The sequence below is a fragment of the Daphnia magna genome, linkage group LG2, assembly GCF_020631705.1.
Source record: "Daphnia magna isolate NIES linkage group LG2, ASM2063170v1.1, whole genome shotgun sequence".
Taxonomy (NCBI): Eukaryota; Metazoa; Arthropoda; class Branchiopoda; order Diplostraca; family Daphniidae; genus Daphnia; species Daphnia magna.
Window position 1 is genome coordinate 11,914,084 of NC_059183.1, and position 26,488 is coordinate 11,940,571.

The 26,488-nt window shown below is 41.5% G+C and overlaps 4 protein-coding genes and 1 non-coding gene across 10 annotated transcripts; 4 read left to right on the forward strand and 1 right to left on the reverse strand.

The window, feature by feature from the left end:
- Nucleotides 1–791: 791 nt before the first annotated feature.
- Nucleotides 792–10,135, forward strand: LOC116917283 (cystathionine gamma-lyase). Of its 5 annotated transcripts, none has more exons than XM_032922727.2 (10): nucleotides 793–952; nucleotides 1,184–1,347; nucleotides 1,412–1,493; nucleotides 1,561–1,766; nucleotides 1,860–1,991; nucleotides 2,077–2,212; nucleotides 2,291–2,443; nucleotides 2,518–2,692; nucleotides 3,313–3,451; nucleotides 3,520–3,684. In XM_032922727.2, the coding sequence occupies exons 2-10, from the start codon at nucleotides 1,195–1,197 to the stop codon at nucleotides 3,526–3,528; spliced, it is 1,185 nt and encodes a 394-aa protein (XP_032778618.1). In that variant the 5' UTR covers nucleotides 793–952; nucleotides 1,184–1,194; the 3' UTR covers nucleotides 3,529–3,684. The 5 variants fall into 5 exon arrangements, with proteins under 5 accessions (XP_032778621.1, XP_032778622.1, XP_032778618.1 ...); XM_032922728.2 differs by having other exon boundaries at nucleotides 808–952; nucleotides 1,187–1,347; XM_032922729.2 differs by lacking the exon at nucleotides 793–952 and adding an exon at nucleotides 980–1,124.
- A 32-nt stretch (nucleotides 10,136–10,167) lies between these two features.
- On the forward strand, nucleotides 10,168–15,209 carry LOC116917314. The gene is made up of 3 exons (XM_032922768.2): nucleotides 10,168–11,637; nucleotides 11,798–11,909; nucleotides 14,708–15,209. The coding sequence occupies exons 1-3, from the start codon at nucleotides 11,359–11,361 to the stop codon at nucleotides 14,920–14,922; spliced, it is 606 nt and encodes a 201-aa protein (XP_032778659.2). The 5' UTR covers nucleotides 10,168–11,358; the 3' UTR covers nucleotides 14,923–15,209.
- A 574-nt stretch (nucleotides 15,210–15,783) lies between these two features.
- On the forward strand, nucleotides 15,784–15,856 carry Trnat-agu. Its single transcript has one exon. It is a non-coding gene; the product is annotated as a tRNA-Thr (tRNA).
- A 290-nt stretch (nucleotides 15,857–16,146) lies between these two features.
- Nucleotides 16,147–19,490, forward strand: LOC116917234 (ectonucleotide pyrophosphatase/phosphodiesterase family member 1). Of its 2 annotated transcripts, XM_045170183.1 has the most exons (10): nucleotides 16,147–16,270; nucleotides 16,350–16,394; nucleotides 16,461–16,745; nucleotides 16,827–16,990; nucleotides 17,061–17,286; nucleotides 17,359–17,602; nucleotides 17,668–18,191; nucleotides 18,257–18,380; nucleotides 18,439–18,633; nucleotides 18,707–19,490. In XM_045170183.1, exons 2-10 carry the CDS (start codon nucleotides 16,359–16,361, stop codon nucleotides 19,291–19,293), a joined length of 2,385 nt encoding a protein of 794 aa, XP_045026118.1. In that variant the 5' UTR covers nucleotides 16,147–16,270; nucleotides 16,350–16,358; the 3' UTR covers nucleotides 19,294–19,490. The 2 variants fall into 2 exon arrangements, with proteins under 2 accessions (XP_045026118.1, XP_045026117.1); XM_045170182.1 differs by having other exon boundaries at nucleotides 16,163–16,394; nucleotides 16,827–16,992; nucleotides 17,063–17,286.
- Nucleotides 19,491–23,881: 4,391 nt separating this feature from the next.
- On the reverse strand, nucleotides 23,882–26,116 carry LOC116917258 (endoglucanase E-4-like). The gene is made up of 10 exons (XM_032922677.2): nucleotides 25,978–26,116; nucleotides 25,699–25,894; nucleotides 25,542–25,637; nucleotides 25,314–25,474; nucleotides 25,190–25,217; nucleotides 24,923–25,112; nucleotides 24,688–24,850; nucleotides 24,446–24,607; nucleotides 24,217–24,356; nucleotides 23,882–24,149 (listed from the first exon to the last, which is right to left on the reverse strand). The coding sequence occupies exons 1-10, from the start codon at nucleotides 26,023–26,025 to the stop codon at nucleotides 23,918–23,920; spliced, it is 1,416 nt and encodes a 471-aa protein (XP_032778568.2). The 5' UTR covers nucleotides 26,026–26,116; the 3' UTR covers nucleotides 23,882–23,917.
- Between the last annotated feature and the right edge of the window lie 372 nt (nucleotides 26,117–26,488).

The following is a 26,488-nucleotide window of genomic DNA, read 5'->3' on the forward strand; positions in this document are numbered from 1 at the left end:
AAATTTTTATAGGTGGCTTCCTTTACAATGCTTTTGGCCTTCGCTGCTAAAATTGGGTATTATAAATTGAGGTACAGCCGCTGCCCTTGAAGAAAGTGGGCCCAGTCGAGAAAAGGGGAAATGTTTTTCTTAGCGAAGTTACAAGGAAACGAAACATGAGTTAAATACTTGAAACGACTGCGTTTTAGGCGAAAGAAAAGTTACGACCCGTGACGCCCGTTTTTTTTCTTCCTGACAGGTTTTACGTTAAAAGAAGAAAGTATATATCATACTGATCAAATATATTTAGCCATTACTCCGCAGACCTGCGAACAATAGATAATATTTTAGAGCCAGACAGTTATGCGCAGTCACGAACATTTCAACAAACCGCTAAACATTTAAATTTCGAACGTGATGACGTGAATCACTTCACAAAAACTGCATTTGCTACATTGGTCAAAATGACAGTGTTATCAAAGTAAGTGAGTAGATTATAGCAATCGAATTTTTGACATGATCATATATCGTCACCATCGGGAAAAGATATACGTCCTCCTCACTAAGCAGAAGCCTTTCATGTGCCGAAATGTTTTAAAGAGCGGAAGCGCATGCTCAGTTACCTTGGTTTCGCTGGGCAAGGTCAAATTTCATAGCCGCATAAAAATATCAAAACACAAGATAGAATTTCATGCTCGTTTATGGTCTTGTTTTTCTCATATATTTAATAATCAAGCCTAGTTAGAAGCGGTGTACTGAGCTAAATCGGGAAGTAAATAGAATCAAATAGCCGCTTTTTTCTATCTTCGTCTAGCAGACACGCATCTAAAAAAAAAAATGTGAGCTAGAGCTATTACGCAGCTGTTGTCGGGCTTTTCACTTTCATTTTCCACGTGTGTCAATACGGTTCACTCGTGGGGAGGAATTGCCTAAGTTGTGCAAAACTTTGCATTTTATCTGTCTAGTACAAAAGGTAATACATTCACTAAATATGGAATTCTCAAAACTCAAGTGATCCAAGAGCAAAGTTTTGTGAACAATATTATTGATCGACCTCGACTTTGAAGCTGATGTATTTTTCTTGGCTTAAAAACGCCCCTACTTTGTTTACCTATGGTTTTCCTGTAAAACGATAATCTAATTAAGTAAAACAGTAGTGCAGTATTTCAATCTTGTGTTCATGTATTTTACTGCGCTATATTAGTAGGTTGGAGAATGTCTGCTGAAGGGTTCAAAGAGCAAGACCCCACATTTGCAACTAGGGCTATTCATGATGCACAAGATCCAGAACAATGGGATGCCATGCCAGTTGTTCTTCCCATTTCTCTGGCAACTACTTTCAAACAGGATGCCCCAGCTCAATTCAGAGTAAATATAAGTACCTGTTTATTAACTACAGCGCTTTTACAACCTTGAGAAATTTTCTTTTTAGAGTTATGAATACAGTCGAAGTGGAAACCCAACCAGAACTACCTTTGAAAAAGTGCTAGCTTCTCTTGAGGGAGCTAAACATGGTATGAATACAAACTAAGCAACTACAAAAATAGAATCAACATTTTTCTGTTCACTTTTTTCCCTAAGGATTGACTTTTGCCTCTGGACTGGCAGCTTCGACCACTATTGTTCACCTACTGAGTGCAGGAGATCATATTGTCTCCATGGATGATTTGTATGGAGGTACCAATCGCTACCTTAGGAAGGTAGCTGATCGAATGAATATCAAAACTACCTTTGTTGATGCCACCAATCCTGAGAATGTTGAAAAAGCTATACAAGAGAATACTAAGGTGTGTTTCCCGTATAAATTATTTTTTTTTTTGTAATCAGAAATCCATGTCAAACACCAGATGCTAATTATAAAATTATTCTTCTGCGCACAGCTGGTGTGGGTAGAGACTCCCACAAATCCCACTTTGAAGCTGGTTGATATTGCAGCAGTAGCTGAGATTGTTCACAAGAGAGAAAATATTCTTTTGGTTGTAGACAATACCTTTCTTTCCTCCTATTTCCAGGTAAAAAAAAAGTTTTATGCTCTTTCATAAAACCTACAGAATTATTCTAAACAGCTTTGTTTCCGTAACTATTGTGCTGGCATAGAGACCATTGGAGCTCGGAGCTGATATTGTTATGCACTCACTAACCAAATATATGAATGGCCACTCGGACGTCATAATGGGGGCCGCCATGACGAATGATGATGACGTCCATACTCGTCTTCGCTTCCTCCAGAACGGTAATAATTAGCAATTTTGGTATACAAATTAGCCGTCTCGTTTGGTTGTTAATGCATGAAACTTCTGGCGGTTTTTAGCTATTGGACCAGTTCCATCGCCATTCGACTGTTTCCTGGTCAACCGCAGTTTGAAAACTTTGCACCTTCGCATGCGGGAGCACATGAAAAACGGACTTGCCGTTGCTCGCTATCTTGAAAACCACCCCTGCATCGAACGCGTCATTCATCCAGGTAATTTGTACTGTTTTGTTAATGTTCTTTCTGGCGACAAGTTAAATGAATTGGTTGGACGGACTCAATTTTAGGACTACCGTCGCATCCGCAGCATGAACTTGCTAAACGACAGTGTTACGGTCATAGCGGAATGATCACCATTTACATCAAAGGAGGACTGTCAGAGTCTCGCGCTTTCTTCAAAGCACTCAAGGTGTTCACCTTGGCTGAAAGCTTGGGAGGATACGAGAGTTTAGCAGAACTGCCGTAAGTTTTTCTTACATAACTTCAAATACGTATGTCTTGCTCGGTATTACGGCCAGAGTCTGTTGGAACGCTCTCGAGATTAAGTATGCGCAACAGCTGGTCTGGGCCCCAGTCGATATTTTTGTTCGCTTTTTTTTCTCGTTCTTTTCTAAAGACGATTTCGTGCCTAATTTGTCAGGTTTGTGTATCCGCTTTTGTTAGGGGGGAAAAAGCTGTAACAAAAATTCAATAAGCTGTCTGGAAAAGGTACCATATGTGTGCCGCTGCTTGCGGCAGCTAAATGAGAGGTGGGAAAGAAGAAAAGCGACACTCATTCCCTTTACAGTGATGAGATAATTTTTACGACTACGCCACTTGATGCCCCTGTTGCGCTATTCACATCGTAAACGCCATAATGCTCATAATGCGCCCTGCCCGAAACAAGGCAACTTTGTTGCTGATGCAAAGGAATTGACGAAGTAGAGGCTTTACCTCTTTTTTTTTTTTACACTGTTTTTTTATCGTGCACATTGTACGCATACAAAAAGAGGTTTTCACAAAAGGCGGTCACGGCATTAGTTTAATGCGCTATTTTGATAATAGCCAACTCGATGATGATTTTTACCCTTTTTTTTTTTTAGTTCACTGATGACTCACGCTTCGGTCAGTGCAGAAGAACGGGCCATTTTAGGCATCACTGATAACTTGATAAGGTTATCTGTCGGTCTGGAAGATGTCGGTGATCTAATAGCTGATCTAGATCAGGCGCTAAGAGCTGCGGTATTACATTTTTCTATTTCAAAAATATCTTTTATTGATAAATTGCTTTATCAATGATTGATTTATAGGTTGCCTAAAAAATGGACCACGGGGAACGCTTTAAAGACTGGTCACTTGTTGTGATTCTTTAATTAAATCGTTTCCTAAAAGAACCCCTCCCCCAGTGTTGGGTTGTGTTTTGTTTGTTGTTTAGCCAAAAGCTTTCGTAATACATGTACGAAAGATATGGAATATTTCAGTAGGCTCAGACTTGTCTTCAATCCCTGTAAAACTATATCCGGGTTTCGAATAAGGGAACATATCTGTTCACAATTTACGAGCATGACGTCAATGGGCAACTTGTTTCTACGTAACCATTTTTTTTTCGAATGAGGACGTTTTTTTGATTTATATTGCGTAATTGAAGTCGTTTTGCTTTTCTTGTTTGGTTGTCGGAACAATCGAGCGTTCGTTCCCAACGAACTCGCCATCATTTCTGTTGAAAGAATAAAAAGTACAAGTGTTGAAAAAGGTTTTCATTAGAAGGACTTTGACCGTTGCGAACCATCTGGGGTTTGTCTTGCCACCTTGCGTCAGACCATCATCTGCGCGTACATTTTAAAGCGCATCGTGTCGCAACATCATTCAAGTATAAGCTGTTACAGTTTGCTTCGTTCTAGCTGGGCGACGTGAGAGAACGCTCATCACGTCCACCCTATTCAACTGACTCGTTTAATATCTCGTGTTGTCCAGCAACAACATCCCTCCTGCTGACGTTTTCGCACAAAGTGCCGAACATGAAGCGGGTCGTAACACGCCAACTTAACCGCCAGAAAACTCGCCAAGTATCGTTTTGAACCGTTTTCTTTTTATTTGTGCTTTTATTTTAATGAATAAACACCCGTTACCAAAAAAAAAAAAAAAAAAAGACAATGGCTCTGGTCATTCAAAATTTAGGGGATAAAGACAAAATGTTTGCTAGCGGATGAAAGTGTGTGAAGCGTAGCATTTGACACGGGTAACTTACCGGAAAACAGGTCGCCAACAACTTTCTAAACGATTCGCGACGGGCTCGTATTATTCACCGGATAAAAATGCTTTCAGAACCGTGTCGTGCTGTTGACGTCATCATCGTACGTACGTCAGTAGATCATTAAGAATCTTTCAGCTGTTGAAAGTCATTTCTGAAATTGTCTTGATCCAGAAAAAAACCCAAAACAGTTTATTTCTCTTGTTTATCGTTGCGATTGTATTGAATTTATTGAACCATCTCAATCATCTGTCGTCCGTTTCTAAATGAACGAAATCTTTTTGTTTTATCCGGAGGCGCATCATTTCTCTCGATGTGTAATATCCAACTTTTATATTGGTCATCCTTTTTACAACAACACATTGGCTGCAATCTGTTTTCACAAAAAAAGTTTCATCATTACCAAGAAAACAACCCGATTATTATAGGTGTGTGTATACATTAAGGGGTGTAACTAGGTGCTAGGTAGCGGGAAAATGTTGATAGCCTATCGGGAATTTACGGTTTTTATTGTCGGGTGGGTGGTGAATGAGGAGGGGGGCGAGAATATCTGAATGGTCTGTGTTATTATTGCGGTATACGTGGGATGTACGGATCATTTCATTTTGGAATAATAATATCTCGCACATTTCTCTCTCCACACACGAGCAGTGTTTTGATTTTCTTTTTGTTTTGTTTTGTTCATTTCATTTGACGGTGAGTGCTGTCGTTAATGGCGACTACGGAGTACTCGTCTAGAATCGGTTGGTTAGCTACTCCCACTTGTAAAAAAAAAAAAAATATGATGGTGTTCTTCGCTTCAACGACCCGCCAGTCTTTTTTTCTTTCCCTTGGATCTATCTTTTTTACATTAAAGAATTAACTCCATTTTGCGTGTGCATTTGTTACTGAATATTCTCCAACGATCCAGCCAAGCGTGCAATAAAATGACAAAGTGAATAGTAGACCCGCGTTGCTAGGCGAAATGTAAGGAGGTAAAAACAATAGCCTTGGAAATGGATATTGCGTACCAGTTAGGTAATCCCCGGTCACGCGTGATTAGTTTTTCGTACAAATTTTTCAACGCTTGACTTGTTTTATCGTTGGACCTTGTCTAGCACGTCACCTGGCTCATAGACTGTACGTAGGTACATAACATGATATGTCTTGATAATATCCATGTGAGTTTTCATTGACCTATATTATTTTCATTTTTACCGGTTACGCAGTAACGAAAGGGAAAACTTTGTTCTGTAATGTGATGCGAGACATGCTAAGAAAAGATGATAACCACATCATTGAGGTTTTGAGCATGTGCAATCAGCGGTTTTGCTTTGGTTTTCCAAAACAGCCGGACAAGTTGAAATGCACGACAGCCAACGATAAGTGATGACCACGCATCATTTTTCGGAGGCGGTCAAGGTGGGCGAGCGTGTCGGTAAAAGAAATATACCTCTTCGACACTGGCTTTTGTACCTTGGGTATATGGATGTAATAGTCGGCACTCAAACAATAGTCCTCTGCGATAAATCTTCTTCTTCTTTTGGCATCGCTCTTTCTAACACCGCGGACAACGTGATACTGTTGGCCTTAAGCTTTGAATAACAGTCTGCGGACGAACGCACAAGTCACGCAATCTGACGTTGATGAAACTTGAAAAAAAACAAAACAGCAGCTGCGATATATTCTGCGTTCAAAAATGTAGACAAATGCGCCGGCTGCTCTACCGCCGTAATGCAAGTAACACTGTAATCTATACTCTTCAAAACTCTCTGGCTCATTTACATTCATGACGTTCTCAATTGTTTAGCCCTCTCTTTTTGTCTTTGAACTGCTACCGTTCGTCTCCCTTCTGTTGAAATCAGCCAAGCTGTTGGAGTCGATTCACGGTTCGGTGTCTTAACGCATCGTTTGAGAGCATACACCTTCCTCTGAGGAAAACAGAACGGGTCCGTCTCATTTGCTGACAGATTGAACCTCCCCGGGAAAAAGAAGTAGGAACGAAAAAAAAAAAAATCAGTGGTGAAAAGAATGAGAAAAAATAGCGACCAACTGTCGTAGGTGGTCGCAGATGGGCAACGATATTGTAGGGAGATTATTCTGTCCAGCAGCAGCAGAAGAGACAATTTGGATTTTATCGCGCACGGCTAAGATGGAATCGTATGTGTGTTCAGGCCAGAAACCAAGGCCGTAAAAAATATTAAGGTAGAAAAAAGATCATTGCTCAAATGTATTTGTTGCTTCTTTTTTTTATGATCATTCTTTCTTTACCATGTGAAATTGTCATCTGGCATCTTGGCGAAAGAGCTCTCTCGGAGCTATGGACACATTGTATAGTCGCCTTGACGATGACACAATCTAGAGAGGGTAAGAGGATCGGAATGTGTCTACAGAAGGAGAAAGCGACACGAAGACAGATGCAATTCAGGCCAAGTCGAAAAGGAAAGTTTATTTAGAGCACCGAGTAAAAGAGAGTGAAATGGTTGTCCCCAGACCTCTTTTTTAATCAACCTGATTAGCTTTCACCTAACGTGTAAACAACCCAATAGAAAACAGGAACGAAAAATCAGTAGATTGCATCACTGGAAAAACAAAAAAAGGGGGGAGCTCTATTTCTTTGGTTCTTGGGAACAATTGAATGATGACGACGACCTGCTGGAAGCCATATGGTGCACGCAGCCATAGAGACACAAAAACAAAATGTGCGCGTTGGCTGAGCGAGACATCGCCGACCGCGATTTCACTTCTACCCAACGTATTAGGTATATTGATACCATATAGCTATCTAAGTTAACGACACTTGCTGTCTTTTCTTAGCATCAAGTCGTAGTTTACACACTTTCTCCCACACACAGCGGACAGACTGTATGTAACACCTAACCACTTGCTAGCGAAAAAAAAAAAAAAAATCTGAAAACTTTCATGTAATGTAGGCTCGAGCCGGCCAACTGCCGGTCTCCACAATTCATTGTGGTGTGGTTCTCCCGCACGAAAAATAGAAAAGAAGAGAAAAATGTGTTGTTTTGTTAGCGGCTGTGCCGCACCATGTGCGCAACGTGAAATGAGGAAAGAAACAACAGCACACAACTGGATAGTTTACTATTATACGTAGTATTGTTAACAATTTTTCATTTTTTCGCATTGACAAAGTCCGTCCTTGACGCCTCGCTTCTATCGCTAACAATCCCACATCTGTCCACAACATTGTTTCGAGTCTTTTTCTTTTTTATCTGGACTTGCAAGTAGAACGAGTTCACTTTTTGTTTCGCAAATGGCTCTTATCCTTGCCCGTTTTGTAGCAGTAGCTTTAAGTTCTTAATGTCGCTGCGAATGAGGTACGTAACACATGGCCGCTTGCCTTTGCCGCCCGTCTCACACAGCATCTGCCGTTTTCTCAAGGCTTCTCGTTCACTGCTCGTCTATTATGCGTGTCTATATGATTGTATACTCTAATGATCGTATATATATCCGTCTGTGTTTGTTGCGTTGTGTTTTTTTTTTGTGTGTTCGTGTGTTTTTTAACGACACAAACGAAGTAACTAAACAGCCGCCCAGGTACTATTATCACGTTCACCACCACTGACACGCTTTTTTCTTTCTTTTTTTTCCTCTTCGTTTATCTCTCATTGGTTTTATTGTTACGCATATTTCTCTTGGTCCTGCCTTCGTCTACAAGTTCTATCTCTTTTAAAGGTTCTCTTTTTTTTCTTTTTATCTGGTTCAGCGTAGTCCAAGCGAATCGACTTGGGTGTCTCTTTTTTTTTTTATTCTTTGACTTTTCTTTTTTGTCCTTTTCTTTTTTCTTTCCTTTTATTGACTTTGTTTTCAGTTTCTCAACTTTTCTTATTCCGATTCGGACGAGAGAGCACCCGGCTGCTGCTGACAGCAACAGACGGCCAGCCGATGTGGCCGTCGGGCTGAGGCCGGTCATCATCACGCGGTGTAGTTAGATATACACAAGCATTTTGAAAATGTAACCGGCAAGTGTGCAGCAGCCGTTGTGTATTATTCGTCGAAAGAAGAAGAAGAAGAAGAAGAAAAAGATGTTGGGGTGCTAGAGAACATAACAGGTGGTCACTTTCACTCAGACGTCAGAGCGTCACGAGGTCTTTTATTTCTCAGAGGCGAAGAGAATGCCATCCGGACGGGTTCGTCATGGACGGAACAGATGTATACTGTGTATAGTGGCATTCATTTGATAACCAAACGGCAGCAAACCGTCCCAAAAAACGATAAGAAAACATTCACGACACAAGAGAATAAAAAAAGAAGGATCAAAAGAAGAGTCGTCACTTGTTCAACGGGTTCCCTTCCTTTTTCTATAAATGAAAATGAAGCGAAAGAGACTATTACCTCTTATCTGACCGTGGACCAAAACGCTGACAGTCTGCCAATGAACAAGAGGGAAATATTTCAACAACAACAAAAAAGCCAACTGTTTTTCTCGTGTTGTTGTTTTGGCCCACGGTTGAAGCCGTTCGTCATTTCTCCGCTCGATGACCACCATCGACGGTTGCAACCGAATGGCCAGCAGATAAGATATAGGGAAAAAAAAGGGCATCCACACTAAGTGTCTTTTTCGTTCTATCTTATTTCTCGAGGATATGTGAGATGTAATTGTACAAAGAGGGGCCGGGAGCGCTCAGCGTGAAGCCCCTTCTCGAACCAAACGCGGCCGGAATTTGGTGTATAAATCATCCAGGTGGTTAAATGCAAGACACGCTGGGGCGAGGAGAGCGGACACACGTCGTGCCCCGTGTGAGAGTCTTGGCATTCGTGCTCTTATACCTTGTACGTGCACCACATAACACACAGGTGCTTGATGTTAATGTTCTTCCACAATTAAGCACTTTTCTCCCTGTCTTCATCACTATTGGATATACTGCGTGTGCGTTTACAATCTAGACACAAAAAGACGATGTTCCATTGCGGGAATATTTTCTATGGTGTCCTTCCGTTTTTATTTTTATTTGTTCTTCGTGCCTTTTTTTTCTTTTCTTGATAGAACGTTTCGTGATGAATTATACCCAGCCGTTACGCAGCCGGTGGACATATCGTGAACTGGTCTACTTGCTGGTTGATTACTACAATCGCTAGTTAGCATTCACGAAGAGCTGCTGTTGTTGTTACACTTTCTTGTTGTTCCAGCAACGGCCTGAAAAAGAAGACAAATCTCTACTCTCCAATAATTGAATCTGTCTGTCTCTCTTTCTCTGCCTCGTTTCTCTTTTTATTGAGAAAAAAACAAACAGAACAGCCGGTGCTGGGCCTGAAGAAACAGACCCAACTCTTTTTTCCCTTCTTTTCTTTAATACTTTTATTCTGTAGGGCATTACGGTAGATTGGATTGTCATCGCTATTATAAATATTTTTCTCTCTCTTCTCTCTTCGTTTGGAAATGACTGCGATACTCGAGGCAACGGTGTAGAGTTTGGTTGTGTAATTGAACAACAACAGTGGCCAAACGACAAAAAGGAATAACTGAACGAAGAACTCGACGACCATCTGTCCCAGCGTTGAACGACGATGACTATTGTGCTGTGGTGGCTTACGGACATGATCACGGCCGCGTTCTCAACACCTTGTTTGCTCCACCGTCTGTATATGTACACAGTACCTATACGTTATTAATCCAATCAGACTGCGGTCAGTCGCCGATCGAGTCCATACACATTTCTTTTTCTCTTCTTTGCAAAGCAGCAGGTTTTTTCCTTCTTCTTGTTTGTTTGTTTGTTGGAAATAATTCGGTTCTGAATATTAGTTCGCAACTTTCTTGTTTTCGTGACTGATGTCCCGGATTCATGGACATCCCGCTGAAAATGATAGATACAAAAGGTAAAGTTGTGATGAACAGTTGGTGGATCAAGAGAAAAAGTAGGTAAATCGAATGACGAGGTAGGAGGATATAATGGAGTTATTGGAAGGGCCAACATTTGGACAATTGCAGAAGAAGGAACAGCAGCCGGTCATTCATAATTTTTTGTTGTTACTGTTGTACCTTGCAACAGTTTCGTCTTGTGAACAGCAGAACAGACCGTGAGCGAATTGATGGATTTTTCTCGTGTGTCTGTGTGCTGGCATTCGAAATTGTTTGAGAAGATTCTCAGGCTTTTCTCCAGACCCAGCCGGGGATCGACCTGCTGCTTTTCGTCTGTACGCCGCGCCAGTTGCTTCTTCTTTTTATTTTATACATAACATGGCCCATTTGATCGCGCATTATAAAAAAAAAAAAAAGCGGTCGTGTTCAAGCTGACGTGTTACTTTAACGAGCGTGATATGATGGGGTATCTCCCGAGGCGGAGACTAAAGGCGGCCTACCCCATTCGCACCTTCGATTCAAATTGTGCACGTAGGCACATTTTTACCGAGGATTCTTCACAAGGAAGATAAGATCAAATAAAAAATCGTACCGAATAACCTACCCTATGAAATCTCGTAAGCAGATTACGTAAACAACATGACTGGTTTTTATTTGGTCGTTTCCCCTTTTAAAATGGGATTTCATTTGTTGAAACGCACCTGTAACGCCATTTGGAGTTAAGACGGTCAGACTCGATAATGATGACGGCTGTCCAGTGAGAATCTTAAGGGTTCATGCTGTTCTGTGTGTGTATGTGTGTGGGTAAAAAAGGAAATGCCATAAAGCATAAAAGTGTTCAACTAAAAAACGATGGGTGGATTGAGTGCGCGTGGGGGAGGGGAAACGAAAACAGTTGAGAGAAAAAAAAAAGGGAGGCGGAGGCATCAACGAGCAGATAAAGCCAACCGATTGCGGCAAACCTGTTGCCTTCAGTTGGCTGTGAGCCTTCGTTCGCTTCGCATCCACGTCTGTTCTGTGCTGCTCGAAATTCCCACCTGAACACTCCAGCACACCTTCGACTTTATTCAGTGATCTTTGAATTAACCGTACAAAAAAGAAATGTCTTGCGCCGAGTCATCGGATGGAGAACGAGCAGTGTCACCGACAGCTGCCGCCACTGTTCGTGAACGCCGGCGATTGCGATTGTTGAAACGCAGGTGGAATCACGGTGCAATCAGCAATAACAACAGCGTTAACAACAATAGCGGAATGGTGTTGAGCTTCTCGGCGTTCCGACGGGCACGTAGAGTGCGCAATCAAAGGCGGATGACTAAAGAAGAATACCTCAGACTTAAAAATATGGTGCCGGCCGTCGCTACACAACCTCGCGTTTCTAAGGTAAAAGAAAAGAAAAAATATTGAAATTTGATTGAATTCTACGCGAACGACGAAATGTCCATAGGAATTCGTTATTCTTTAAATTGTATCTCTGAGCGTTTTAGTATTTTTTTTTCTTATGAATTAACTATGTTTCATTTGATCGGGCCACCTGAAACAGGTGCAAGTAATCGAAGAAGCCATCAAATATATCGATTCTCTCCACGTGGCCCTTTTTCAACGTCTCAGAGCGCAGGAGTTGGCCTCCACCACCGCCTCCGACACCACATCCAGTGAGTATCCGCTCTATTAAGCTTTCCTTTATTTATTTTTTGATTGACTGTAAACGACAGGCTTGCACACGTCATTCAATCAAGCCAAATCAAGGTGGGGGGAACACGCAATAGATAAGGCTATCGAGTTTCCCTTCTATTTCTAAAATCTGACGCTATCGGTCGGTGTGAAACACAAGCCCTCAAATAGTGAAACACACCGGGAATCCACACATCTCATACAGTTAAAAGGCGATTTGAATTTTTTATTTTGTTTTCCTTTTTCAAGGTTTAGATTGAAGGTTTAAAAAAAAAAAAATGATGGGCTAAAGTAAAGGGGAGGTTGGGATATCCCGCCCCTTTTGGAAGTGATTTTCAGTCGTGGGTTCCTGTCGAAGACTTTGGTATGCGTGTATACAGGTACACACGAGCGAGAGAGGAATAAGAAAAACGAAGGGAGAATTTGTTTCGTCTCCGAAAAGGGGAGCGAGAAGCAGCCGTGGGAAAACGACAACAGATGGTGAACCTCTCCGTCTAGATTTTTTTTTCATCGTTTTTTTATTAAAATCTCCTTTTTTTCCTCCCTTCATTCTTCCTTTGGTGTCGTGGTGGTTTTGAGGGGGGAGAAAAAAAAATCCCAGCTAAATGGGTTGGAAAAAAAAAAGTGCGGATGAGAATAGGAGAAGAATGGATTGCTCCTGACCCGTCTGACCTCAGCGATTCTTCATTACGGGATGATGAAGGCACTTGGTGGTTGTGAAATGGGGAAAGCAAAAATCAACTGCCTTCAGAAAGGTGAATAGCTGTTGCGTTAATAACGCTGCGTGTTCGAGAGTAGATTGAGGTCTTGTGTTAATGAATCGTTGATCATGTATGTTGTCGTCCTACCAGAAGAGTCAAATGCCGTCAAGAGAGGGGGTGAATAAAAGGCGGAGGAAATTTATGTCTATTTGTATAATAAATTAGAAAGAATCAAAGGGTTACGGGTTCCGGCGGGAAGTCATTTGTGGCCGGTAGTGCTATAAAGCTTTCATTCTAATGGTTTGAATGAGACTACCGCAAATGATACATATCCGCCCTCGTGATATTTCCATTCGGTCAATTTCATTCTCCCATTCGAAATTGGGAAATTGAAGGCGGAAGGGCGAACAATTGTCTGCGTCCGCTTTCAATTTAGGAACGTATATATAAAAAAAAAAACTGTTTTCTATTCGAGAGGCTATGGAAAAGAGTAACAAAAGGTTGTTGACCGTCTTTTTGTGACAATGACGAACAATTGACCCACACTTGAGTGGAACTGAGTGCACGTGGAACGCCGTCGTCACGGCCGAACAAGTGCTGGAAAGGGGGAAAAAAAAGGGACGGATCATTTGCTCGGTTTAAGAAAAGGCATTCCATCGCACCGTCTAATGCAGGGGGAAGGGTGGGCCCAGCAGCGACGGATGGGTGAAGGAATCGGTTCTGAAATGCAGCTGGAAAAATAACAATGAGCTATGGGAGAATTTTTAAAACGAAGCCCTGCTCATTACAATCGGGGAATAGAGAGAGGGGAAGAAAGGAGACTCGGATGGATAACACCGATAAATAAATATAAAACAAAAAACAAAAAAACTGTGAAATGAATTGTATTAGACCGGAGTCACGGACCAAATCCGTTCTCTGAAAAAAGGACGTCCGCAGCGTTCAAAACACAGAGTAATCGAAGAGCACCCGACAAAGTCATCCGTCATTCTATTTCACATGTTTGTTTCTATTCTTTCTTTGTCCCTTTGTTATGCATCCTCGGACCGACAAATCAAGTACTGAACAAGTCGACCAAATGGGGATAGAGAAAATATGTGTAATAACTAGGTTGAAAGATCGTGATAGAACGCATGGCGTGACTAGGTTTTTTCCCCCTTCTTACGTTCACTCCCATTACAATTTTTTGGGGGGTTTGAAATGGAGGGAATCACGCCTTGACCCGAACATTCCTTAGTTTCTCTCAGTGCCCATCTGTTGTTGCCTCGTTCCGATAAGGAGAGGTCGGCCATCACGAACGAAGCCAAAAAAATAAAACCCCTATCCGTTTGGGGAATTTTCCATTCTGTCTGGCGTGTACGTAATTATATTACGTTGCTCTAGCCGCAGCCGCGTGTTTATTTCTACAGCTCTTTGTTCTCTCTTGGCAAAAGAGAAAGGAACGCAACAATAGGGATCGATTGTCAGCAATGACGAATGACTCGTGAAAGGTCTATGAATAGCAAAAGGTGTCTAGTCTTTTTTTTTTGGAACAAGAAGAATGCCTTAGTAAAAGAATAATAGGAGTCGTTAAACGTTTGCCGAATGTCTGTTGTGTAATTTGTAGGCTCGTTTACCCATTTGCCACAAGTCATTATTGTTTTCTTTTTTTTTTCCGTACAAGTTAAACCGTTCCGGCTTCTAGTTCCGCCGACTTTCTTTAAATACCCACAAAGCAACTTGTGCCACGTAAGCGAAAAATTGTAGGATTCATACAATAGGTAGATGCAATCATTAGCCCTTTATGGGCAAAACGATACGTTAGCATTATAGTGTCTGTTAAGCAATTTATCTTCCCTTTTTCTTTTTATTATCCGTTTTCTCCTTTCGGGCTTTTCCGATAACGAGGTCGAGCTCACTAAAATTATTAAATGAAATTCATTTAAGAAAAAAGCGCTGCTATGCAGTGTAATGTTGATTCGTTAACCATTTTTCCGCGTCAATTTATGAATTATCGTTTTATTTTAGTATATACATTTTTTTCTCGACCGTACCACGTCAAAGTTTAAAATGTTTTATGACTCTTTTTGCGTTCACAGCTAGGGGGCCAGCACAGGTGACGGGGAACGAATCAGACGTTCAGATGGAATCGAGCCAGCTGTGCCGCTGGATCGGTCACGTTCTGCCGACGCCTCACGCCCTAACAACGGCTCACCTTCTGGTGACCGAACGGCAACAACAGCGGGAGGGCATCAAACAGCGGCCGTTTTTCATGGACAAAGTTGATTGCCTGATCAGGAAGAAACAGAGTTGAAATCCTTCCATCAGAGAACGAGCTGTTGTATTAATGTCTGGTTGATTTCCGGTTGCTGCTATTTTTGTTGCCACGTTTTATTAGACTGTTAAACAAATGGAAGAGGTTCGGCAAGTTAATCGCATTCCGGAAGCTAGTGAGCGGCATACAATGATTGTTGTGGATCGCCAATCCAAACGGGATAATTCTTTTTTGTGTTTATCTTAATGAATGTGTTGTAAAAGTGTTTCTTTTTCGTTTTTGATAAGTTTTGAATAACAATAAAACAGTGTCGATTTTCATATGAACTGCTTGCAACAGTCAATTTATCAGGTCGCACCATCTGGGCATCATTTCTTAACTGTTGATCCAGTTAACTGGGGTGTCTGCATTATTATCAACGAGAACACATCAATATCTATGCATATCTTAATATTTTTTTATGATAAGATATCACAACTTGAGGTGGGATGTTTGAATAATGACAAAATACTGTGCACCAACATCTTGACGTTTTACAGAGGCCAATTCACGAAGTTGCCTGCAGCACCACCACAGCTGGAAATAATTAACTTTTTCCCTGGTTACCGCACTGAACATGTGTATCCCACCTGCAGTACATCAACAGCTAAATTACGGTAACGGAATGTGAAGAAACAATACGAAAGAATAAGAACGCAAAAATGAAAAAAAAAATCCTAAATACAAAGAAAAATGAAACAGGACGTAAAACCGTTGTTAACTTTCACCCTGCAGTCATTGAAGAAAACTACTGCAGTACCACTTTGTGAAAAGTTCCCATTGTATAGCCATAAATGCCACTCATCACACATGGAAGCCTTTAATTCAGATTTATATCCAATCAATTTTTCATGCTTACAAGGTCTCATGGCTTAGATGGCAAAGCGCCTGCCTAGTAAGCAGGAGATCACGAGTTCGAGTCTCGTTGGGACCTATTCTTTTATATTTTTGCCCATTGGCTTCAGAGCAAAAACAAAGACATAGCATTCATGGTTCGTACCCTCAGCATTCACTACGGGTAGCTTACCATCCACAAGAAGGAGAACGTCCTTGATACCAAACCTAAACCAACTTGACGGTGAGCTATATTTACTACAAACAAGCTGTACCATCTCTAGGCGTGAAGCGATAGAAGCGCGGTAGCCCAGGGTTCAATGGCAGTTTGACCGTAGTCCGGGACTTTGTTTACTTCTGTATACACAGTATTTCAGACATCGCTGTTGCCATTGTTTGTAAGTTGTCCGGTCGCAGAAACGGTTAACCTCAGTCTGCTTTCGACGCCGCACCGCTCAAGTTTATTCCCAAATCCTCGCAAAGAACAGTGAAGAGAATTCTGAAAAATAAAAGTGTAATAGTCTTACAACTAAGCCAACTGTATCGGGAGCTGTTTGCCATTAACCACTTCACTCTAATTTTGAACTTTATAGTAATTGAGTATGACACACGGCTATTACATCCTGTTTAGTCTTCTGGTAAGTAGTTAGGGCCTTGTTAACGGTTAAATTGATTTAAATTAACATTTACCCTTATTCGTGAAGGTTGGCGCCAGTTTAGCTCTTCCTCCTGTTGCTGATGAGTCATGTTCGGCATTCCATGTTGATTCAGCCCAATGCTTACCTTATTGGAGCTTGAAGGGAGAGGCAGCCAAGCCGCCATTACTACTAGTCTCCCTCGACGGCTTCCGGTCCGATTATCTCGAGAGGCTATCAAGAACATCCTCCACAAAAGGACTTGTTCGTCTAGCCCGTTGTGGTGTCAAAGCGGCCTCGATGATTCCTGTTTTTCCCACCATCACCCTTCCAAATCATTATTCCATCGTCACGGTATAACGATTTTCCATTTCTTCGAACATTTCCGGTGTTTTTCTTTTTCAAATGCTATTTTGTTTATCCACGTACGGCCAGGGATTGTATCCGGAATCGCATGGTATCGTAGCCCACGAATTTTACGATCCAGAACTCGGACGTAATTTTAGTTTACCTGCTGCTGGTTTTAACTTTTCTGCTCCGAATTTACTCGATCGGGCGTGGTGGCTAGGTGAACCCGTCTGGTTCACTATCAGACGACAAGTAAGTGAATAGATTTGCTTTTAGTATAGTTTAAATGTTGCCATTAACAATGTGTTTTTCATTGCATTCAGGGAAAAAGAGTGCTTCTTATTTTTGGCCTGGATCTTACATTAACGATCCCATTCGAGCACCTGATTATTGGTTACCTTACAACGGAAGTATTCCTTTTGAGCAACGTATAAGTCAAGTCATTGATTGGCTGCTTTTACCTCAGCCAAAGCGACCGAATTTCATCGGATTATACCTTGAAGAACCCGACGGTTCTGGACACAACAATGGCCCTGATTCTAAAATGGTATTTCATTATTCCATCTGTAGATAATGATTTTTTTATTTGTGGGGTAATAACAGACAATGAATTCAATAGGTAGACGAACAGATTCTAAAAGTCGATAACCAAATCGAATTTTTAATCGATAGCATGGCTGCCAAAGGTATTTTAGGATGTGTTGATATTATCGTTGTGTCAGACCATGGCATGGCATCTGTCCCGATGAACCGTAACGTCGTGAAACTCGAGGAAATGGTTAAAGACGTCGCTAGTTCAGCGTTCTGTTATGACTGCGCCGAAGGCTTAACTCCGACTCTCCGCCCGATAAACGATTCAAAGAGTAATTTTGCTAAATTTGCATGTCCGGTTCAAATACCTACATTTTCTATCCGAGACTTTGTCCAGTGGAAAGAGATCGAATCGCTGCCGATATCGAGTGCCGCAACGATAAAATACGCGTTTACGATAAATGGGATTTTCCACGACGTCATCACTATGCCAACAGCCCAAGGATTTCCAGTTTGCTCTTCGACCTGAGCATCAGTTGGAGGGTCATCGTCGGAACAGAAGATTATTTACCTGGAGGCCACGGCTGGGATAACACGTATACTGATATGCAAGCCATATTTGTGGCACAGGGACCATCCTTCCTTCGTGACGGATCGACAGTTGACCCATTTTCCAATGTTGAGTTGTACAATTTAATGTGTTGGCTCACAGGTGTCGATCCGGCACCTAACGATGGGACATGGGGCGCTTTGCATCACTTGTTGGCGATCCAGCCCCCAAATCCAACTGAAAATAATAATGTTGTTCCTCACATCCTGGACTATCCTTTGGATAATCAAGGATTGCGAACGCAATTCATTGATCATCAGAAACGCAGAAGAGTTTGCGATCTCCTGTCTGGTTATAGCGATCCTATTCAGGTAACGTGTTCTCTGTTTTCCAATCCTGTGAAACGAACAAATCAATAATTGCTGGAATCAATTAGAATGCTAGGTTAAACTTGACGGAATCTGCTGCGAAAGAGTTAGTAGAGTTGCACGCTCCATGGGGCTTACCTGGCTCTAAAAGAGAAGGCGTGAAAGTATTGATCAGTCCTGACTATATCGTCGGTATAAGTGAAACATTCTAATCACAATATTATGATCTAATGATTATACTTAATTGCAGGTTTTAACGTGCGTGAGGGGATACCCTCCTGGGTCTCGTACACGCTTTCGAATACTACCGAGTTATCGAATCATTCAGTTGTCTCATCATGGGGAGTAGATCCACGTCTAAGAGTTCAAGATGTCTCCATTTGTGACCGATTTCAAGAACATTCTCAACCGTCATCTTTGCTGCTGGCTCCTCTCTTCTTTCCAAGTACGAAAATATTAAAATGCATTTTTATCTCATAGCTTGAACAATCAATAATGACATCGTCATGTTCGATTAGATTTTTGCAGCTCCACAGAGAATTCAGTAGATGGTTGGGTAGAAACAAATGCAATCGAAATTTCACCAGCTTTCGAAAAATATTGGCAAGACATTGAAAAGAGGATTATGGAGCTGTCTGGTAATGCTGGACGAATACATGTTGTGGCCGGCCCTGCAAGGAATTCACCCAGTCCGGCAATATTCCTCGTTGTTTCCCACTGCACTGATCTGATGGAATTGGATTGCTCCGGAAAAGAACTGGACGTTCAATCTTTTCTGCTGCCAACTCATCTTCACTACGGTCGTGATTGCTTATCTTCCAACCTTTTTTTACGGAGCCACTTAGCAACTGTCCGTGACGTAGAACATGCTTCTGGCCTCAATATTTTCCAATCCCTTTCACGCGAGGCTAAGGTTCAAGTGTTGGGACGCACGGTTCTGGCTTCCAGTTTGTTAGTCGATCCACGTCCCAAGCTTTGGCCGAACGATAAGCTTGCATCGGGTCACGCAGATAGCCACAAAGACCTATTCTCGTTACGTTGGATTTTTAGCTTATTGTCACTGATAGCAGTGGCTGTTGGGAATCACGTCATTGCTGCCATTTAATCCTATTTGAGAATGATGTTTTATATGAGCCTTGGCTTTTTTTGTTGGAAGCTCCAAACATACCGACATTCAGTCACAATCTCTTCACCTAATTGACGATGCATGAGGCATTTAACTGTAGCAATCACCATTCAGATTGTATTCATTTTATCTACATCCGTGACTTTTAAAATATATCAACGTAAATGGCACAACAATTTCACTGGAGATATGATCTCTACGTTTTTTGACGTATCTGCTGGAAAGTGATTAGTTTGAATAACAATGTTTATGGAATTTGTTGTCTAGCAATTTCCTATGCCCCTCCTTTCCCCCAAATAATCACCTATTCTCCACAGTTACGTGTGTCCTTGCATATTATCTCCAAGCGGAATTTCAGAGTTGTGGAACGCAAACTTCGAAAAGCGTTTTTGTCATTTTCCTTGGAAGCAAATTAGTTTTCTTCCCCTCACCCTGACTGCAGTACCTCACATCCCAGTGGGCCATTTTTAGTTTTTCTACTTCAGTGTAGTCAGGATTTCGAACGCGTCAAGGAGTGTGCTGTAGTATTTTACTTCGTTATTCGTACAAAGGATGGTACGCGTACGTCGAGTATGTGATCACTTTTAAGTTTTTACAGTCGTGTTAGGTTTGGGGCTGCTAAAAAAGGAAAAGATAGACTTGCCAATGTTGGTAGAAAGAAAAGACATGACTCTAAAGATAATGAGCAGCTTTCTTCACAAGGCTTGTTAAGCTGGAACAGATTAGGAAGGTGAGTCCGTCTCGAAAGCATGGTCAGTGCAGAAACCGTATTGATCTATATCTAATAGAGAATTTTTTATTGTTATTCAGTGATGTAAGATTTTGCAAAATAGAGATGATACTTGTGCAATGACAACTGCAGAAGAAGAATCCAAGCCTGAAGGATGCTACTACCGACAGTCATCTAGGTTTGCCCATGTTTGCTAAAATTTTATTCTGTCCCTTGAAAAGCACAAGTTTTATTTTTCAGTGTAATAAGCTGTTATGTATAGATTCATAAATAATAGTCCTTAATTCATCCATGCCAATAAAACTGTCAAATCTGTGCAGCCATTGAAGTAGTTAAAAGACTGATTTATGGTTACTTGACACAACAAAACAATTCCGTTTTAAGATGTGCGACTACTATTTTTAAAAATAATATTTAAATAAAACGTCAATTTCTAATACAGTTGCTAGGCCGTAAAACAACAACAGAATTTGTTCCACGTCATTTTTTTTTTTCAAATCGTTTTTCTGTTCACGTTTTCCCGAAACATGGATTTTGATTATTTTTTAAAAATCTTATTCATGTAATAAAGATGTAAAACCATTGAACAAAAGGCGATTTATTGATTAAATTTCGAATCAATAGTCTTTTTAATGTAATTATTGCCGGAAATGATTTAAAAGTCATTTCAAACAGTGAAATTCCGCTATGGTGAAAATGTCCAGTGTCCCCAGAACGATATAGGCAAACGTTGCAAATGCAATTCAAAATCTTTCTTTGCACAAGAAATCAAAGCCTTGATATCTTTTCAAATATGTATTCATACGTGAAATCATCAGCTAAAGTGATCGGTTTAGTGGCCGTTGGAGCCGGAGTCGTTGCAATTGGATGGCTAGGGTGGAAAGCCTATGCCAAAGTGAGTGCGAAAGTTGTGCAAGTGGACGAAAGCAATCCAGCGGAAGTGGATGAGGTTAACATCGTACCTCCAAAGGATGACGAGAAAGTGGCGGACGTTCCTGAAGCAGCAGTTGGCGATTTAGATCAGAAGCCAAACAGCGTACCCGGCCGGAAGAAGAAGTCGAATAAGGCATTGTGGAACGCTTCCTACCAACGTAGATTGGCCAGGAGAGCGAAAGAGAGGGAAGAAAGGGCCGCTCGAGAACAACATGCGACTCCCGCAGAAGGATCCGAGGACGCGGATTCGATTAAGGTGTGTGAAACTGCCGTTTGCGATTTGGATGAGGAGCCAAGCGGCGCACCATCGTTGGACGCTGTGCAAGATCCTTGTGCAGCGGACTCATTTGTCGATCCCGTTGTTGTCATTGTTGACGAGGATGCTTCACCATCTGCGGACCAAATGTGCGATTCCGTCGAAGAGGGCGCATCGTCTGAGTCAGCTGCTGTTCCTGCCTGTGCAGAACATCCTGTAATTTCCACCCAGCAAGAAATTGTTGAGGACGTTCTTGCTATTCAAGGCGAGCAGTTGGTTGACGGAATTGCTGATGCGGTTGCAGATGCTCCTGTTGGAGTAGGTAGGAAGAAGAAGCCGAACAAGGCGTTGTGGAACGCCTCCTACCAACGAAGATTGGCCAAGAAGGCGAACGAGAGAGCAGAGAGAGCCGCACGGGAACCACAAGCGACTGCCGTTGTGCAAGATCCTTGTGCAGTGGATTCTACCACCGATCCCGTGGTCGTCGTCGTTGAAGAGGATACTTCAGTATCTGTGGGCCAAATGGACAATTCCGTCAAAGAGGGCGCATCGTCTGAGCCAGCTGCTGTTCCTGCCTGTGCAGAACATCCTGTAATTTCCACCCAGCAAGAAATTGTTGAGGACGTTCTTGCTATTCAAGGCGAGCAGTTGGTTGACGGAATTGCTGATGCGGTTGCAGATGCTCCTGTTGGAAAAGGTAGGAAGAAGAAGCCGAACAAGGCGTTGTGGAACGCCTCCTACCAACGAAGATTGGCCAAGAAGGCGAACGAGCGAGCGGAGAGAGCTGCTTTAGAACAGCCGATTGTTGCGGAGTAAACGGCTCGTTGAGCATTATTTCATTTCTTTTTTCTCCCCATAATCACAGCAGAGATTGCAAGTCAAAATTCTTGTGGATTTCAGTTCAATTTTGTAGATATTTACTCGTCAAAATTTCTTGTGCCTACATTTTAGTTCGGTCTTGTAAATATCTACTCGTCAAAATTTCTTATGCCTACATTTCGTCAGTGTGATTTTGTAAATATTTACTCGTCAAAATTCCTGATGCCTACGTAGGCCTACATTTTTGTTGGATTTTGTAAATATTTACTCGTCAAAATTCCTTGTTCCTCCATTTCAGTTCAATGTTGTATTTACTTGTCAAAATTTTTTGTACATTTCAGTTTGGTTTTATAAATATTCACTTGTGATGACGCTCTTTCCCAGTTGCAAACCAAAGGAGCTGGTCGACGAACCCGTAATTGAGTTGTTCATTGTCGTGCGTGGGGACTACCAACAATGTACCCTTCTGTTTCAATTGTCTTTTTCACGGCAACAAGTTTGCACTGCAAGTGACGGGATGGTGAGCAATATTGCCATCTCCCACATGCATGCACTCGCTGGAAAGAGACCACTACGAGAGTTGATTGTCTCGCAGTGATGGCAGAGTGTACAGGTAGTCTTCACCTCCACGATAGTCTTCATCTACCTTTACGGGGGATTTTATCCTTAAATGAGTCAACCGGTTCCAGACGTGCGCCACTGCGGAGAAAGCAGAGCAAGGCTTGAGTTTTAACTGCTGTACGTAACAAAATTTTTGTTCTTTTCTTGTAAATACCACAAAATTCTTTTAAACATACTGGCCTTGTGTTTTATTTTTATTTCGTTTTCATCCCACTCGCTAACCTTTATTTGATGAGTCTGTTGAAAAGAAAGAAAGCACGGAACTCATCAGACTTCACCGCTTTCTAAAAACAAGCAACTGTCTTATACAATCGGGAGGGCTGTATATAATTAAGATCATGTAAAGCATTTTAAAGCGATAGATTCCTTCTATGCAATGACGGCTTTATCCTCACTGCATAGGCGGCTGCCCTACGCCGCAATAGTATGAACATATTCGTTAGATATTAAGAACACCGTGAACGGGAACCAATTTAATTTATTAACGATGTGATTGATGGGTGCCATTTATTTATTTATGACAAAAGTATACAGCCACACGCACCTGTATTCACATTGTACCTTTAACATTCACGTTCCCATAAATAAGCGCAAGTGATAACGGACTATATTATACTTCAAGTCATTATACTTCGTCGGTGCATTCAAAACGAGGGGAAGGGGGATCAAAAATCCATGATGGCCGCTTCTTTTTCTTTTCCTCCAATCACCTTTCTTTCATGACCCAACCTCCACATCTAAGGGTTACCCTTGAAACTGAGCTAAATGTCACTACGACACTTGTGGCGCTCTGGAGCAGTTCATCTTTTCTGTGTCTCCCATGAATGTGCATTTGGCATTATCGAGTGTTGTGTGTTTAGTTTATTGGTGTGGCTTTCTGACGTCTTCACCCTCACCAGAGCTGTCCATCATCAAGTGGTGGTTCAAATGCAGGTGGAACCGTCGGGGATGAAGAGTCCACGTCTAAGGCAAGGTCAGTATCGAAACTGTTTAGTTCTACCCATGTAATCAGCAATTCAAAGTTTAGTCAGTATAGCATTACCAGGCATTCCCATTTTAAGATACAGCGATGTTCGGAAAAATAATGCCAAAGCTCAGGAAAAAATCTTGCTAGCGGACTTAACTTGTTGCATCTTTGGTCACAAAAATTTCCTTGTAAATGTGGTGGTACATACAGTTGACAGACAAATTATTTTGCGAGTTTCAAATTGCTGCAGAAAGGCGTGTATTTAACTTGCCGTATTTTAGTTGAAAACATTTTTGACAGCCAAGGACTGTAGGGCGGCTAGAGATGCTTGGAAGCCAGCATTGTAATCAAGGGCCACTTCGTTAGTTTGATAATTTTCACGGTCATCGACGTAACTGTCTCTGTTATCAGACGGCCCGCCAACCATAGCTCCGTACAAAATTTGAGGATTCGGTGCTTTAGATACCAAATTGGCATTTCCACAAGGTGCTGGTCTTCTCGGGCAAGAGCTGCATCAAAGTTGAAATTTATGAGGACCATTGAACATTTAAATTTTTAAGAATAAGTATTCCAAACCTGGATCTATGATGTGGTTTAACTGGAGGATTAACTCCAAACCCAACGACGAAACTGCGACCGGTGTCTCCGAGAATGTAGTGAATTTGCTTTTGAGCAAACTTGCGGTACGTCTGCGCGTTGATGTTGAGGTCAGCAGCCTTTAAGCACGATATGCATTTGTTTAAATCTGTTTCTTTTTCAACTTTCTTAATTCATTTAAGAGAAGAACTAGACGAAAATATCGTACTTGAAGGCATATGAAGGCGCTGTTAGCTGCGTATCGCAACGAACCCCACGCGTTGATGAACACAAGTCCTTTGGGTGTCTTTGGCTGGTTAACCTTAGCATCGCAATATCCTTTGACATCGTTCTTGTACTTTTCTTCACCCGTCAATTTTGCTAACATAACCTAAGATATTAATCAGTAAATTTGCGATTTTTTGTTGAGCAAGAAGAAGCCCGACATTCATGAAGTCCATCTTTGATTACCTGTACGCCAGGACTTTTGTCATCCCATGAAAATGCCCAGTTTCTATACGCTAGGCCAAACTTGGCATAGAAAGCTTTAGCCTCGTTAAGATAGAATGGATCTTTAGTAGCACGGTAAAGCCAAATAGCGCTCCAAGCCAACTCATCTTCGAAACTAGACGAGCTGTTTAAAAAATGAACGTTTGTTTGTAACTACCAGTTTGAAATCGAGGTTTAATTGAAAATAAAGGCATACTCGTAATAATGTTGTCCAGAATTGCCTCTTTTGGGAAACCTTACTTGATACTTCCCTTGATGTTTTTTGGCAAAATCGTAGAGCTGTTTGGCATGTGTCAGACATCGAGAACTGTACCCTCTGTCGACTGATGAGAAAACTATCGAAGCTGCGGCTAAGGCAGCTGCTGTCTCTCCAGCCAAATCAGATCCTATGAATGTCAACATGCAATAGATAAATTTAAATCGCAATCGTGGTCGGCTATTGAAGATGCTAAATTACACTTACCAGGAGCATTAGGAGATATGGAAAAAGCCTGCATCATTTTGCAAAAAAAAATACAAAAAAAACATTGTTTGCAGAGAATTTAGTATTGAAAATTGAAGTGTGAAAGTGATTTTTTTTTATTTACCGGTCGATTATTCTGATTCATATCTTCAGGACGTCCCCAAAATTTATGGTCGATATTTCCATCGCTCACTTGTCCGTACAATGTTTTAGTTGCCGGATTCCATGCTTTGATAAAGTAATCAGTCGCCCATTTCACCATGTTCAGGGCATTTCTCAATTGTCCTACATCATGATTCCCAATTCAATTTCATGGTGCTTTTTGAATTGAGCAGAAACTTGTTTAACTTACCTACAGATGAATATCCAAGTTGGTAGTCAATAATTGACCACGCAATTATCGTTGTTGTGCCCGCCATGGGAAAACCGAACTTGACGTGATCTCCAGCTAACGATTCCAAGCTTTGAATCGTTTGAAAAGATTTCAATGGATTGCTTAATAAACTGACCATCGTAATAGCCTCCAGTGAGATCTTCTCCATTTCTTCCGCGGTCCTTAAGTGCTGAATCAGAACGATAGGGGATAGGGTTGTCATTAGCCGGCAGCCGGCCCGAGCGCTGGGCGTAGTAAAACAGCAATGATTTGGTGATCGCATCGCGGTAATTGTATTTAGTAGGCAAATCTGCATTCGTAGAGATTGGCGCCTGAAATCAAACGATACAATACATTCGTATGTGAGTTATGGAAAGTGAGTGCAATTTTTGTTTCTATGTTAATAGTAGATTACCTGGGCGCAAAGGAGGAAAACGAGTCCGAGAGAAAACAACATTTTCATTCTTATTGCTCTGACTCTCGCTATCAACTGCGATATTTCTGCTTATTTATACCCATTTTTTGAGCGCTCTTTTTTGTTTGTGTGTACTCACCCACAGGTGTTTAATTTCCCGCATTTGCAATAAAAAATTATTTCTAATTAATCGGCAGCTGCGCAATCAACTGAATGCACAGCTTTTACTCAACAGCAGGCAAGTGAACGTGCATGAATATTATCCAACGCAAATCCAGGAAATGAAACCCGGAAATATAATTTAGGACACGGAAATTAGAACTGCCAGATCCTAATAAAAGTAAATAGTGTACTCTGGTCAATAATGTCCATAACACACTCAAATCAGTCTAAAAGTCTGTGTCCTTCTCCCATGCTACCGTTATCAACCAATCAGTATTCCTTTTTCTATTGGCGTCCTTGCATGATTTAGTCCAACAGTTGTACCATCATACCTATTTGAACCCAATGA